This window comes from Aulonocara sp. 'chitande type north' Nkhata Bay, linkage group LG17 (genome assembly GCF_057382095.1).
Source record: "Aulonocara sp. 'chitande type north' Nkhata Bay isolate Kocher_YH1m ecotype deep benthic linkage group LG17, A_spYH_male_GT1.1, whole genome shotgun sequence".
NCBI classification, from domain to species: Eukaryota; Metazoa; Chordata; class Actinopteri; order Cichliformes; family Cichlidae; genus Aulonocara; species Aulonocara sp. 'chitande type north' Nkhata Bay.
The window spans coordinates 28,516,969-28,533,066 of record NC_141360.1 but is presented as its reverse complement, the minus strand read 5'-3'; the positions used below and the strand labels follow the sequence as shown (position 1 = coordinate 28,533,066).

At 39.4% G+C, this 16,098-nt stretch overlaps 1 protein-coding gene across 4 annotated transcripts in view; it reads right to left on the bottom strand.

Moving 5' to 3' along the window:
- The window catches only part of anks1b (ankyrin repeat and sterile alpha motif domain containing 1B), a 275,289-nt gene that overhangs the window by 84,397 nt on the left and 174,794 nt on the right, over positions 1-16,098 (bottom strand). For all 4 annotated transcript variants that reach the window (XM_086269113.1, XM_086269110.1, XM_086269111.1 and 1 more), the window contains one exon: positions 5,619-5,805. In XM_086269113.1, the coding sequence (XP_086125239.1) occupies positions 5,619-5,805 (187 nt within the window). The remainder of the gene's footprint in view (positions 1-5,618; positions 5,806-16,098) is intronic.

Genomic DNA, 16,098 nt, shown 5'->3' with positions numbered 1-16,098 from the left:
ATTGGAACTTCAAGCAAGGAGAGTGAGGGAGACACACATCCAGAGAAAGAGTGGAACAAATAGAGGTATACATATTTAGAAGGCATTACTGGCAGCATCTATAAAGTGCTGTAGGACTTATATAATAGGTTTTCATAAGCAGGGTGATAAGGCATTACACATCCATTATAAGAAGACAATCCCTCCCCCAGAATGTAAAATTTTAGTATGTCTGCATCAGCAGCCAGTTTTTATAACAAGATTTTTTTCTATATGCTCTAAAGGTTAAAATAGTAATGTGATGCTTCCTCCTGAAAAATAGAGATAAAATGGATTTATTGATTCATGTTTTTAATCTATAGCCAAAGACTAAGTTCCAAGGACTTAATCAAGAAAAGTAAATTTAATCAAGTCTTTAAGTAAAAGAGCTTGAAATTTTAGAAAAAATGTTTTACTTGTTTTCTGGAGAACAGAGTTAAAAGTTGTCACACCCATCAAGAAATGATATGACACATCAATCCTGTAAAAAGAATTAGAGGTTAACGGGATAATGTATCAGCTATTAACAGAGCCAAGCTAGTGAGTCTCTAATATATACTCTGTCTTTAACATGGACTGTAAATAAAAGATGTATCCGGCCACCATGAAGTCCTGCACTTAACAAGGTCCATCCATAGACTGCATAATACTGGATAAATAGAGTTATGATAATCATATCAATAAGGTCATCAGAACGGCTTTTTGTCACACTCGACTTGCTGGACTATCCAAACCATCAATAGTACAACTTTGACAACAGCAGTCAAAGTCCTTACATGGAAATTTGAACATATTACCCCAGTGTTAAAGTCATTTCTCCTATTTCAACACATAATTACCTTTAAAATGCTTCTATTAGTTCATAACGCTCTCAATAGTTTGGCTCACTATTACATCTCCGACTGGTTCAGTGTCTATAACCCAATTAGACCTCTCAGGTCACCAGGTGCAAATCTTGTGACTATTAGATCCAAGTGTGCTGAGTGTTTCAGTTACTGTGGTCCTTTTCTTTGGAATACATTCTCTGCAGACGTCAGGTCAGTCACAACTGTGTCTTCATTCAGAAAGAAACTTTCTTTTTGGGAAAGTCTTTCTGTTCTCACAGGTTTAAGCTACATCCACGCTGGGAACCATTTGCTCATTGCATATCGCATTAAAGCTGACAGTTCGTTGCTTGCAGATATTCCACGCTCCAGCTGCCTAGGTGACCATCTAATGTATTTATGTATTTACTACCAGGTCACGTATCAATCAACAGTAATCTTTACTCTCACTGGTAGTTGCTTCAGTTGCCCGCCTGGAAGTTGAGAAAACTTTATCTCAGGTCCGATGCAAGTTTATAAGAACTGACTCGTTTTTGGAACCAGCACCAAGTGGTCACTCAAGGAACTTCAGCCTTTAGGTACTTAGGCAATAGGCAATAGTAGTAGTTACAGTCTACAAATAAGGACATGAGTGGTATCAGTCTACTCGTGCCTATTCTCCAGGAGAGTGAAAAAGTATGTTTTCTAAAATGAAAATAAAAATGTATTAAAAAGTTTGAACAGCTCATGATTAAAATGTTACAGATACATGATTAGCCACTTAGCTTACTCCTTTTTGAATATGGTAAATTCTTAAGATTGTTTACAATTAGAGTAAGTTAGCCAATCATGACTGTAAATAACCTGGAATGTAATTTAACTGATTGTTTGTCACTCTGTTCATCTTTCAATATTTATGAACAGAGCAAATATCTTACATAGTACAGTATATGTTATTGCATTCATTCAACCAATAATTGGATGCATAATTATTAAGTACAGGATCAATGCATTGATCCAATGCACTGAGAAGTGGGATGCCTTTTAGGCAACAGTGTCCAAAAGACACTTTAAGTGGTTGTGCATTCTAAATGAGCCACTGATAACCTATTTAAGCACGAGAACCTTCTTGCAAGCCATTAAATTTTTATGTATCCACTCAGCAATTCAACTATGAACACTATCCATGCCCGATATATTTACATAGTGTCAGGCAATGTTTTCAAAAGTCAAAAAGAAGAGATTTTCGAGACTGTGATCAATAATTGCTCCTCAGTTTCTGTCCTCAGAAGTCATCCACCAGATATCAGTGACAGGCCAAGGCTCATTATGTAGCTTTAAGAGGGAAATAACACAGTCTTGTAACATAAATACCACCGCAATGCTTCAATAGGAATACTAGATGAAGATGTCTCATTCAGTTTTACGCCTGTGTGCATGAGTGTGTCTGTGTGCATGCACCTGTGGATTGATAATGAATGTGTTTTTCCCCTGCTGAGGCTCTACTCAGATCAAAGTCTAGCAGGGTCTCTGAACTGCTCCCGGATGAAACACACAGACAAAGACACACACACTTCGAATATGTCTCCTGCCTGGACAGCTTCCCTTGCTTTGCCTCTTTTGTTGGAAGCCCGATAGCTGCGGGTGTGAGGGACAGTTGGACTGAAAGCCAGGTGAGAGAAGGAAGTATTACCACGTCACAAGCTAACCATCGCCAAGGCCACCACTTTTCCATGACAACAGGGATTTTATCACTATGGTAACGCAAACGAGGTTCTAGGAAATGACACCAAGGAAACGAAGGTCAGAAATAAATATCTCATAATACAGAAATACTTAAATTAAATATTGAAAATTAAATATTACATTGTGCCGACATAAACGTACAAAAATTATTTTTTAATAAAAAGGGGGATTTACTGTAGGACTTGGTATTTCAAGCAAAAATAATATTCAGTGTTGACTTAGAACTATTCACTCACCCACTTCTAATCTCCAGTGGTGGTGCATATTTCTGGTACATCTGTCACGCTAGCTTTACCTGGTGACGTTTGAGCGGAGCCTCATTTTTCTTTATTTCTCAGAACATTTTGACAGCTGTAATAGTCTTCCACTTTTGACTTTTCTCCTGTTTGCTAACTACCATCAAACCTTAAAGTGCCATTTTTACATTATAGCCACCTTATACATACACACATAAAACCAGGAGTAGAAATCGTCGCATGAACGACTTTTATAATTTAAGGAATATTCAAAAATATTCCCTAATTTACACAGAGACATACATGGTAATGGAAAGTCCATGATGTTAAAAATGTGTCAAACTCATAAATATGCAGTCACAATTTTTTAAAAAGGGGCACATGAATAGTAAACATGCTTGCATCAATTAGCATTTATGCTACTTTTTTATTTTGTGAGCTTAAATAAATGCAGTGAAATGTGCACGTGTGCAGATTTAAGACTCAGATGCACTGATTACGGGACTCTTATATGAACACCTCATTCATTACTCCGAATATTCCTTTTGGAGAAGAAACTTTGTAACTCAGCGGGGGAGAGCATCTAATGATGAAACAGTGTTTCATCTGGTGTGACAGTAAAAGCGACTCCCCACTGGACTAACAGAGAATTTTTTGCTGATGTCTCAGAGCCTAGTTTTTAAGATAGCCAGCAAGCTTGCATCCTGATTTGCATCAAAGCTGAACAGATGTGCGATTCATCTGCTATATTGTTACCCTAAAATCTTGCTTTTTAAAGGCCAGACTAAAAAGAATATATTTAACATGATTTATTCAGTAGTAATAGTTTAATCTCTAACATTAATCTGTTCGTTACATCCCCACAAGCATTTAAAATGGTGAATATATCAGGCTAAATACATTCATTTTCACTGGCTTGCCATGATTAGTGGAGTTCTCTGCAAAAGCAAAGAAGATTTTTGGTGAATATTTAATAGTAAGTTTAAAAAAATGTTAACAACTGCAAAGCATTGATGCATTTAGCTTTAAGGGAAAAGACAGAGGAAAGTCTGAAGTTTGTAGTCTCCAGATCACCTGGCTGATTGGTTGCTCACATGCTTTCATCTGACTAAATTCTCACTGTTTGGAAAATTACCGGTGTTTCTTTGATGAGGAGAAAATCACGAGTCCTCTGGGAATCCATTATAATCCATTATTTTTGCCAGTGAGAGGAACACGCTGCTTGTGGAAAATGGGAGTTTTGAAAATGTTGCATTTTCATAACCGTGAACCTGCATTACCCGACAGGTCTAACTAACCGCTGAGCATTCGGTGTCAGAGCCAACCTGCAGTAATTGATGCTGTGTAAAAGTAGCTGGTGTGGCTGTATTCGTCAAAACAAAGTCTAGGGCAGATTATGCAAACACAGTTTAAGAAGTTAAAATGGCATATAATCTAAAAACATCATGCTAATGTGTCTGTGTTGGGATGTGCTGATAACTTTGAATGCAAACAAACCCAAACTGGCATCTTTTAATATGTTTGCACTAATAATATGACTATCCTTTCAGCAATAGCTTGAGTGGCTCCAGCATCTGCAAGTAGTAGCAAATAGAGATATTATTCATTTATTTTGATGAATGAAGTCAGCATTGCCTAACTGAAAGATAAAGTGTTCTCCTGCTGTTGCTAAACTGTCTGCCTGCCTAGTGTAGCCTGGATCATGATCTCTAATTCATCTCAGTCAGAAATGATCCAGCTTTCATGGTGCACTCTGTACACCTTCCAGCTGTTCTCAGACATGTTCTTAGCCTCTAAGGTGCTTGCCACTTGGTTATGGCCACCAGAATAGAATGAGTAGAAATATGATTTCAATTTCCTGGGACCCAGGACAAAGAGATTAGGGTTTTATTTGGTTCCTATGCAGTCAGAGTTTAAGCATCACTTACACCAAGGCAACAGTGACAACATGTAAAAGGAAAACATGAGGAAAAAAAAAAAAAGGTGGGCTTAGCTATGTTATAATGAGCAACCCAAGTGCAAGAAAAATGATGCACCACATGGCGAAACATACAAGCAGTCATTATATTCACTTTCAGATAAAATATGTGCGTTATGCATTATTAGAGTAGATATTTAGTAAGAGAGGAGGTCACCAAGACACCAGCTGGCTTATACACATGAGAAATGTGGCATTTTAAATATTCTGAACAGATTTTACATTCCCTTTCATTTTAGCTCAAACCACATTTCACTCCCTCTCTACAGATGCTTCACTGAGAATAGACCCCTCTGATGATAAAACACCACTAATCCAAAAATAAAGAATAATTCAGGCAACATGTTAGTGAATATCCAAAAAAACCACATTATTCACAACCAAACTGATATGACAGATTTTTTGGTCAGGCAGCAAAGAATGAATAAATCTCTTTAATTATTTTTCTTAATTGACCAAATGATAAATTAGTTAGGAAAGACACTCATAGAACAATAAATAATTAAAACAGCCCTTTAGATGCCACCTTAAACTTGTACACTTCCCCTTTAATTCCAAAGTTACTCGGTCTTAATTTGCATCTATTAAAACAGGAAGAAGTGTTTTAGTAGCTTTGATTGCTGCCATTACATTAATGCAAAGGGTTATATAAATAGCACAGCATTACTCCTTAGAGAAGATATCTGTGTTGCTTCCCCCTCCTTCCCCTCGGGGAAGTGAGATGTCATTACATTCCAGGTAAAAGACTTGTTCTCACTTGAGGCTCAGGCCTTCAATAATGATCATCTTGTTTTGTAACTGGAAAACTGAAGGTAAAGGGCATTTAATGCTTCTTACCTGTGAGCTGACAGTCGTCGTTGGAACCTGCAGAGTCCTCCTGGTTGGGGCTGAGCGGAGGGCTGGCGGGGGGACTGGTGCTGAAGCTGGCGTAGCCGAGGGAAGAGCTCACCTCGCTGGGCTCACAGCTGTGGTTGACCGGCCTTTGGACATCCAAGGATGAAGACAGAGAGGTGCGCTGTTTGGGCTGGGAGAAGAGAAGACGAAGGGTTTGAGAGTCCAAAACTTTTTTGTTTGAGTGTTTAGTTTTGTTTGGGTTGCTTGAAAAAAGGTTTGCCAGACAGATTTTTTTTTTGCTTCCCGTCTGAATAAAAAACTTAAAATTAACTCTCAGTATGGTTTTGTATGTTGCGATTTCAGTTTCACATTTTCCTAGTAGCAGGGTACTTATTTGTATATCTTTTGATTACTGTGTTATTATGACCTGTTTCTGTTAGATTTATATTGTTGGATTGTTGGACTTCCAGACCAGCAGGTTTAGGGAAGTTGTTTATAGGGTCACACTCTGACCACACACACAGCAGTGTTACGAGGGAGCGGACGAGGGCAACTGGGGTCAAGTGGAAGGAACGTCACTTGGCTCGGGCCTCCCTCATATACGAGAAATATAAAGAGCTCTGCTTGGTGTTCAATGCTTTTTGCTGTGTAACTGAACTGTCCTGAACATTCCAGCGAATAGGTTTATGCTACAAACTTATCAGTTTCCTGTTTATGAATGAGGTTTTTTAGGTTTTTACTAAGTCAGATCCTACATTACATTATGTTGTGTTGCAGCTTTATGTTGTTCATGACCAGATCGCCACTAAAAGGGAACCATTGCAAGAATTGCAATTGCAAGAATTTACAGCTTTAGAGAAACACAGTTCTCTCTGAACAAACAGCCCCTTTTTGATTTATACCAAAAATAAAATGCAGTTGCCTGCAGCTCAATAAATGTTCCCACTCATCATGAGATGTAAGAAGAGTTATCTGTTTTTCATCACTCGTTTTACCACAGGGACCAGCTAATAACTTTAATTACCAATAAAGCAATTTTCCTTATTTTTGTTTTGATCCTCTCGCCCTTTATTTTCATTTTCCTTTTTATACGAAAGATCCACTTCTGTTGCTGAAGATCTTGTGCTTTCTCATAGTCAAAAGCAAATCCCTTTATTATTTTATTTTATTATTTTCTGGATGAGTTTATGGGTGGTGCAATCACTGCTAGGAAAAGGAGAAATGGATGCAGCAGTTTATTGAAACATGTGGAAACATACATGAAAATACACCATATGAGGCAAAAACACAAAGGCATTGTTTTAAGTCAAGGCATGTATTCCTATTGTTTCAAAAAAAAATGTGTATAACATAAGATATGGACATCTGTTTTTTCCTCACGTAAAACTGGGATGCAAGATAGCAGATGACAGAGGTAGAACAGGAAAAAGAAGCGAGCCAAAATGGCTGCTTAGAAGACGCAAATGTGAGTGATAAAGTGAGACAGGGGACAAATGAAACTGTAGACTGGCATCTGGTAAACACATCTTACATAATGAGGCATTTGCAGCTCTCAACAACCTGCTGCTAAGCTTCACAAACAACTCAGGCAGTCAAAACCCTGCTGGTGCATGTATATGCAATCACAACTCAAAGGATGTATGCTAAGGGAATCAATAGAGTGAACTCTGAACGCAAAATATCATCCTGAAATATTGAGAGACAGACACACACACGCACAACAGAACAACCTTCGTAAGACCTTCACGGTCTATTTTGTGACTCAAGGTATGAAAACGAAACCTTGAGAGATGGGAAAAGAATATAAAAGGAAATGAAAGCAGGAGGAGGAGAGGACGCTCTTTTCTATGCATGACGCATTCAAATTGGGCTTTGAGATATTCGCCGAACTAAACTGGGATGAAAAACACAAAAGCAGAACAAGAACAGGGGAAAAGGCTGAGTGAGGATGAAAAAATGGAAAAAGTGAAGACACGCCGACTGAAAAGAAAAGCAATTAAGAAATAAAAAGGAAGAAACAAAAGAAACAATGAGTAGAGGTAAACATTTGAAACAGGATAGGGAGGATCAGGCCAAAAAGCAAGCGATCACTGACGAAAGTAAGAGGTACGAGATTGAAATACAGAACAAAAGAATGGAAAATAGGAAGAGAAGACAATGTACAAAAAAAAGGAAGGACAGTGAAAGAATGATTAATTTAACATAAATTTGAAAGCCTGGATATCTTTCTCTATTCTGGGAAATAAGTGCTGTTGGGTGAGAATACTAACGCTAACCCAAACTCTCATGTCTGTGCAGTATTTATGAAGCTGCAGCCTTTAAGCTAGCTTAGGGGAAAATCTGACAGTTTTTTTCTGCTTGTTTGCATCGATTAGACAAGGTACGCCATGCTGAGTGAGCTTTAAGGGTGCAGGTAGGCTGGGGTAGAGCTGTTTATTCCATTTCTTTAGTAAATTACAATCATTTCCAACTAACTTTACCAATAAAAGAAAGAAATCCACCCCAAAGTACACCGCTACTGAACTTGAAGATCAATTTGGTGCAGTGTGTTTGGTCTTTTAAGTTGAAGAATGAAGAAGAATTTTTGCACACACAGAGAGAAAATGACATCCAGCTAAGAGTGAACACTTCAGGATACACCACTGCTCAAGTCCAAGCTAAAAGAACCAAATATGGCACAGAGTTCATTTTTTTTTTTTTTTTTTTTTTGTGGAAAGTCAGTCACCAGGGAGTTACACGGCAGCAGCAGCAGAAACCAACAGAGTCTAAGGATGTTTAAAGGACCAATGCATCAACCAGACAAGATCACAACAACCCAGAAAGGGTACAGGGAGTAAAGACGGTGATGTATGAGACAACAGGGAAACACACTGACTGGGCAAGGGGAGGGACATTACAAGAACTAGCTGTCAAAGCCACGTATTCTCTTCATTAGTCTTTCCATTTGTCTTTGGTCGTGTAACAGAAGCAATTCTACACAAACCGACAACTTAGGCGTTGTTATCAGGTCTCTGCGATCTAAAGCGTACATAATCTGTGGAAAATAAAGACACTGCTACAAGCCATGTGTGACATGACTCAAAACGTGTCACTGGAAGCTTAACAACAGAACACCGAGGGCTCAAAATGAGATTAAGCAATCGTGAACACAGAATGAGTGAACTCCTTCAAATGTGACACCGTGGTATTTTAAAGTGGCAATCTGAGCCTTTGTGTGTCTCCGTCTTCAGGGAGTTTAATGGGTACATCAACTGCTCCTAAAGCATCCCTCTCTTACTGTACTTATCGGCAGCTCATCTATGTGCATTTGTCTTCCTCTTCTTTCAAACTATTAAATGTGTCTGTTCTCTAGACTTGTGCTTGTTAAGAGCCTGCACACGCACACTCATTAACGCATATAAGAAAAAAAACATGCACATGTGCCATAGCTCTGGCTGAGGCTTAGCGTTAACAATGCAAACAGGCAGCGGGCTAATGAACATGTCGTGCCCGATTGGAAGGGGATTAATGAGCATAGACACAGGGGAACACACACACACACACACACACACGGGAACACACACACACACACGGGAACACACACACACACACACACACACACACACACACACACACACACACACACACACACACACACCATGCATGACTAAACATTAGAAGAAACCATTTTCCTTCCTTTAACAACATAGCAAAGGGGGGGAAAGGTCATTTAACAAACTACGTGTGTTGAAATCCTAATAATTGACACTTTTGCAACCCAGCATTTGTGCGGTAATTAATCAATAACATGAGAATCTGATCTCATGATTAGAAGGTAGAAATATCACCACTTCTGATGAATGAAACTCCCCACAGAAATATTTACTATGCTTCTGAGGGAAGCAATGCAAAAAACCCAAACATAATATATGTCAAATACACCAAAGAATGAGGCTTATTTGTCTCTAAATGTTGCTTTTGTTAGTGTAACGTGAGCAGTAGACTCAAAGTTAATTATGGTTAGATTTTAATTGATATTTTCAGTTGCTACAGCAGCTCGTCCTCTGTTAACATTAGCTTAGAGGTAATGATCCCAAATGCGGAGCATTGCAAATAGCATATGTCTGTCTTTTATTTCAGCTGCCACACACGTCCACAGAAAGATGTGAGCGTACAAACAAGAAGGCAAAATGTTCAAAAGAGCCGAGCTGACGATGCTTCTGCTTCCAGAGGGCAGTGAAGAACAAGAGAATAGAAAAGATAAAGGAGTAAACATCTAAAACCTCCTTTTCCCCCCAATTCCAAAACAAACTCTTAACTGCAACTCTTACAAGTAGCATTCCGCTGCTCATCTCTGGATTTTGTACACTTTCTTTTGATGCATGCTGTTTTTGCCCCACTCAGCTATATGGCTCTGTTTTCTTGTGTGTTTCTTGTAATGATCAAACTTCTTTTTCATTATTTGCCTTAAGAAATATGTCATATGTCAGCCAATACCTTTGATTAGCCACAAAGCAAGAAAGCATGAGATTAGCCTTGTCTCATGCTTTCTTGCTTTGTGGTAGATCTTTGTTCTGTCTTCACTGAGATATTTGAATGCTAATCAATAAAAAATAAAATAAAATAAAATCATGTACTGAATTTAAAAAGCTGCATTCAGTGCATGACATATTTCTTTTTTTTTTTTTTTTTTCTTTTTTTTTTTTGGCCTGTCCCGTTTGGCTCTTTTGCCATCAGAATTGTTGTCTAAAGGCAAAGAAAGATGCCCAACGGATTTACTTTACCAAACTGACCATCCCAGCCTTGCCGTAATGGTCCATTTGATTCACCTTTTATTGTTTATTTTATTTTCACTTGCTGAATACGGGACAGACTTGACTGGGGGAAAGAAGGGGAGAAAGAAAGAGGGAAAGAGAAACAGCTGAGAAGAGGGACGGGGGAGAAGGGCAAAAGACAAAAACCAACAGAACGGGCAGAGAAAAAAAAATGCATATATCAATCACCTGGATCACCTGCTGAGAAAGAAAAAAGAAAGCAAGCAGAAGAGAACAAGAGTAATAGAATAAACAACATCACAATGATATATGGGAATATGACAGTAAATACTAAATATTAAACATTATTGTGCAGCACATAAGATCAACAGAACACAGTGTGCTTTGAGGTAGGAGCCAAAAAGGGTGTAGTTTGTGGGTGTGATCACCCGTGTGTACACCTGTGAGCATGGACGCGCTTGTTTTTTGTTTTTTTAAAAGGTTCCTTCATGTAATAATCTGCTAGAGGGTGTGGGGGGGCCACAGCCCCGTCCTCCAGGGCATGAAGCAGGTGTGGAGGAGATCAAAACTCCAGACATCCAGAGGCCCCCAGAACACAAGAGACCAAGGAAGACCAACAGAGGGGCAGCTGCGCCACTGTCCCGGAAAGAGCTGAGGAGAGTCCCAGATGAGGGCTCACTCAGCAGCCGCGGAGCAGAAGCCAGGGGGAGTTGCAGTGACGCGCCCGTGAGCTCCGCCGGCAGCCAGCTGCGCCTGAGTGACCGAGCCCCAGGCCGAGAGGCCGGGGGCACCCCACCTCCGAAGTGGCCCGAGCGAGCCCCAGGCTCCAGGCCCCGATAAGCGGCCGCCAAGGAGTGAGCCGGTGTGTACCTGGACGCCCATCCCCAGACACAAAGAACCACCAACGCACCGATGTCTGAGGGGGTCCGCCACTGGCAGGGGAAGTGGTGGTAGGGGGAGACATATTTCAGCAACGTATACAATTTGAAGGTGACACAATTGCTGGTGCCAGACAAGGCAGTCTGAGTATTTTAGAAACTGCTGATTTCCCATAAAGCTATTTCTAGGGTTTACATAAAATGCATACCTTTACAACCAAACTATGCAAAAGGGCATCTCTGAATCCTCAATATGTTGAACCTTGAAGCAGATGGGCTACAGCAGCAGAAGACCACACTGGGTGACACACCTTTGGTTCAGCTGAGCATTGTTTAAACAATGCAGCCTACCCGAATACTATTCCCAACCATACCCATCCGTTTACGACCAATTGACCAATCTGCTGATGGCAGATAGCATGACAACGCATGCTCATTCAGTTAATTGCTCTACTTTTATTCCTCCATTAAAATACTGTAGATGTTCTCTGAAAAAGTAACACCATGCTAAAGATCTTTTTGTGAAGGGATTGTTCCTTTCTTCCTCTGTGACTCATAAATGTGGACGTAGGAGCACTTACATCTAATATACAAAATCTTTTTCAACATTTGAACTAATTACATGGTCTACGTACTATCTATTTATCTATCTGCTAAACATACTGCTCACCTGGTTGTTAAACATTTTAGTTTGTGGTTTTTAAAATGGGCAAATGTGGATTAAAGGTTTAGTCTATTTTAAAATTAAACCTAATAGCTAATGAAGAAAGTTTTAAATTTCAGGTGATGGCAGGTCCAATTTTCCAATCAATGATTTCCATGTGGAATAAAATATTATTGGAATCTGGCTCTCCTACTCTTTTATCCCGGACCTGTATCCAGTTGAGGTATTATGTGCAGACTATTAACCTTTTAAGGTTATGGTTAGGTCTTAGCATAAACCTAACCATAACCTAATTGTTACCCTCACACTAAAACCACTTTTTGAGCCTCAAAAATGCCTTCAAATTCGTGGGGATGGGCATTTTGTCCCCACAAGTATAGTAAACTTCCAATTTTTGGTCCCCACAAAGATATGTAAACATGATACACACACACAAAATAATCTTCCTAGAATTGTAAGTGTCCTCCCCACCATTCTCTGCTATCGCTTGCCATCCCTTGTGTTTATTTGCTCTATCCCTCAGTCAGATGAAACAGTCTTTTATTTTGTTCCATCATCTAAGATTGTGAGGAATCCAGGAAGTAATTTACCTTCTGTTTGTTACCAAGCACTGAACTTGTTTTCCCACCAAATCTATTGTGACAGATGATTTAAATGTGATGCAGAGGCCAGCAGAGACTAGCAGTCCTCTTGGCTCATAACCAATGATATGTATGAAATGCAGCATTTATTGAAAGCATCCAAATCCCGGTTACAAATCCTTTTAATACAGGCAGAAAACGGCAGGGAAAAGCTGAGATGTGCAACTCCCACTTGAGAGATTTTAGTATTAGCTTGAGTCACTTCTATTAGCAGTGCATGACCCAAGTCTGTCCTCTGGGGCCACCGGCTGGGAAAGAAAATCTCTTTAGCCACAAACACAGAAAGGTCTCCTACTTGTTGCAATAACTTGAAAATGTCCAGGTGGAGTAAGGAAGGGTTGAGAAAAATGAACTGAACAGTATAAACCGAGGGCCCCATTCTCTCCATTTTCTCTCGTCTTTTGTTACACAAACACACGACAATGTGGGCCATATGAAGAGCTGGCACAAACACTTAGATGTATTTATGGAAATATAAAGCAAGTGTTTACTGTAATTACAGACAAATCCGAGCAAACTTCCTGTGAGATTAACTAACAGGAGCAACACTGTTACAGCAGCCGGCAAGTGGCACAAGCAACAACCTCAGCATCTAACTGACTGATGGGAGTGAAAGGATGAATGAGCTCTAAACGCCAATGCGATTCGTAATCAGTCTGTGAGGTGTTGAGTGAAGATTCTAGAGGTTTGTTTTAGTCAAGAAAATGTGATAATTCTAGAAGTTCAAAATAAATCAATAAATATATAGAGAAATAGAGAGAGCATTTAGATCCCACCAGCACAAACGGTGACAACAATTCACAAGCATGTGTTGACTTTGTACAGAATACAAGGTCAGTGTCAGAGCATATATAATGGATGAGCATTCAACTTTGACAGGGGCATTTGGATAAAGTAACTTTGCTATTACACATTTTATTAAAAAAAAAAAAAAAAACAGGATTACATTTATGCCCACAAATCAGAGACTGTAAACTAAAATACACGGCACGTTCTGTTATTTTAAATTTACATAAATTTCCATTTAAAGCTGAGTGAATGCCATGAGACTGATACACCTATACACTGGGCCTACAGCCAATAATCAGTTGACATACATTTCAAGTCTTTGGATGTCACAGTCTTAGACCGTGGGAGGAAGCGGAAGTCCACGCATGGACAGAGAAAACATGCAAACTTTACAGCTGGGAAGTGGATTAGAACCTAGGACCTTCTTGCTGTGAGTCAACAGCGATAACCACTGTTTTGCTACTTTAAACCAAAATCATTAACCTGTCTGCTTGATTACAACCTTACACACATAGCACACTCACAGAAACCAACTCAGAAAATGCAGATATATCTGTGTTAGATTACAGATGCAAAGCGGTTAAATGAATTTACCACATACTGGGAAAGTTGCATATATATGACTGAGTGCAGAGTGCCCTCAGCACAGTTCCATTTGTTTTGCAAAGTTCAAGTAGGGTCATCAAGACTAGCTGCATAAGCTGATGAATGACCTCTCCTCAGTTCCAAAGAGACATCAAGGATATTTTGCAGAGTCTGACCTGCACAGGCTCATTGGTGACTGCATCAGAAACACCAACTGAATAATTAACCTCAGTTTGAGCTGGAATAACTTACCAGCAATGTGCATTTTTATGTTTTTCATTAGCGAACAGTAAACTTTAATTTAACTAATACTTTAGTTATATCAGCAGAATTCAGCTGAGAGGGCGCAGTGATCTTTTTAGATGGGCCTTTCCATAAAGCTGACGGTGACTACACCAAAGAGCTTCCTTGTCAGTTCCAACTGCTACTTTTTCTTTGTTGAAATTCAAGTGTGATGGCTGAAGTGGAATTATTAAAGCTGTTGAGCAACAAAAATGATCCTTGCAAATATAAGTTAATACCTACAGTAAAACCTGAGGTATCAGCAAAAGCAATGTAAATCTAACGTACACACTGAGAAAAAAAATACACATGTCAGATGTTGTTTATATGTTGGGTCCTTTTATCTTGTTGGTAGGTGGTTGCTAGGCAATGTGATGGGCGTCATATGATGTGGATATGAACTTTTTTAGGATATAAGTGAGGTCTTAATGTTGTGACATTAAAATGTGTTTTTTTATATGTGTTATATGTGCATAAATGGCATAAATGGGTGTTACACATTATCAAGGTGGTTCTTAGACAACACAATGACATCACAAGATCTTATTATAGATCTCCTGATGGTCTTTTTCAGTATGACGCTGATTAAAGATGTATACCTAGGCGTGCAAACAACACTTTAAAAATGGATGTCATGCTACTTTGTTGGCAGAGACCAGAGAGACCACCACCACCACCAAAAAAAAAAGACAAAAAACACACTGCATAAAACTTTCTGCCTTGTTTACAAGCCACAAGCTAGCAGAAAGCCTACAATTATGCATGGGAGTTGTAAAGCTAGGTGTTGATTCACAGTGGGGCTGATAATACTACTAAATCTTTTACACATCTTAGAAGAGTGATTAAATTTGAGGCTAAAATCAACAAAAGCCTTTAAGACAATCTCTTTACTGGATAGATTGGTTGGTTTATCATCTGCTATCACAATAATGTCTGAGAACTTTACCTCCATTTGTCCTGAAGAACAACAAGTTTTCAGTGTTTTTAACCTTTTCACATTTCCAATGAGATCTGTCCCGAAATGGCAGTTTATAAGTGTGTCTTTGGTGCTAACAGAGGCAGGCAGTCTTTTCTGTGACGGTCCTGTTTGTTTACTGTAATTATGCTGTCATCTTAAAATTACTCTGCACTGATGTTGAAATTACACATATCAACTTGCTCCGGACTGGTCAAAACAATCCACTATCCACCACCAAAATCAACACCCTTTCCCCCCACTGAGTTACAATAAGGATCTTTAGGTCCCTTGCTCAAGAGCACTTTAACTACAATAATTTGGAAATATGGGACTGTACAGTAAGTCATGGGGTTTCCACACAGGCACATCATTCACATGTCAGGCTGACATCCTTCTGAATGCTCTGGTGATGTTTTCAGAGTGACAGCGGTGTCATACTTGGCGCCTTTATTATGGACTTTGTGTGCGTCTGTGCATCCTCTCGGCCTCTGTAAGGGGAAAAGTATTATCTCCATGTTTCAGCATCAGAAAGCAGTTGGCTCGCTCTATCTACTCTCTGAGTGTGTTTGACTGTCTTCATGTGGCCAGGGTAGCTATCAGCTCAATCAAGGAAGTGTTGAAGTGTGACAGATCCAGGGTAGGTAGATCTGAATGTGTGCAATGCATACTGTATTTCCACATATTCTTCTGTGTGTGGGTGGGTGTGAATGGGTGTATAAGAGAGAGATCCCAGTATTGCAGACATTCGCATTAGGTAAGCAAAAGAAAAATTAGAGCCTGAGCTTTAGTAATGGGCAACACACACACACACACACACACACACACACACACACACACACACACACACACACTTTTAATTTCATACTGCTTCTAAGGACTTTTAACAAACAGGCCCCCTGTCCCCATAGAGGGGTCTATGACAAAAGTATACA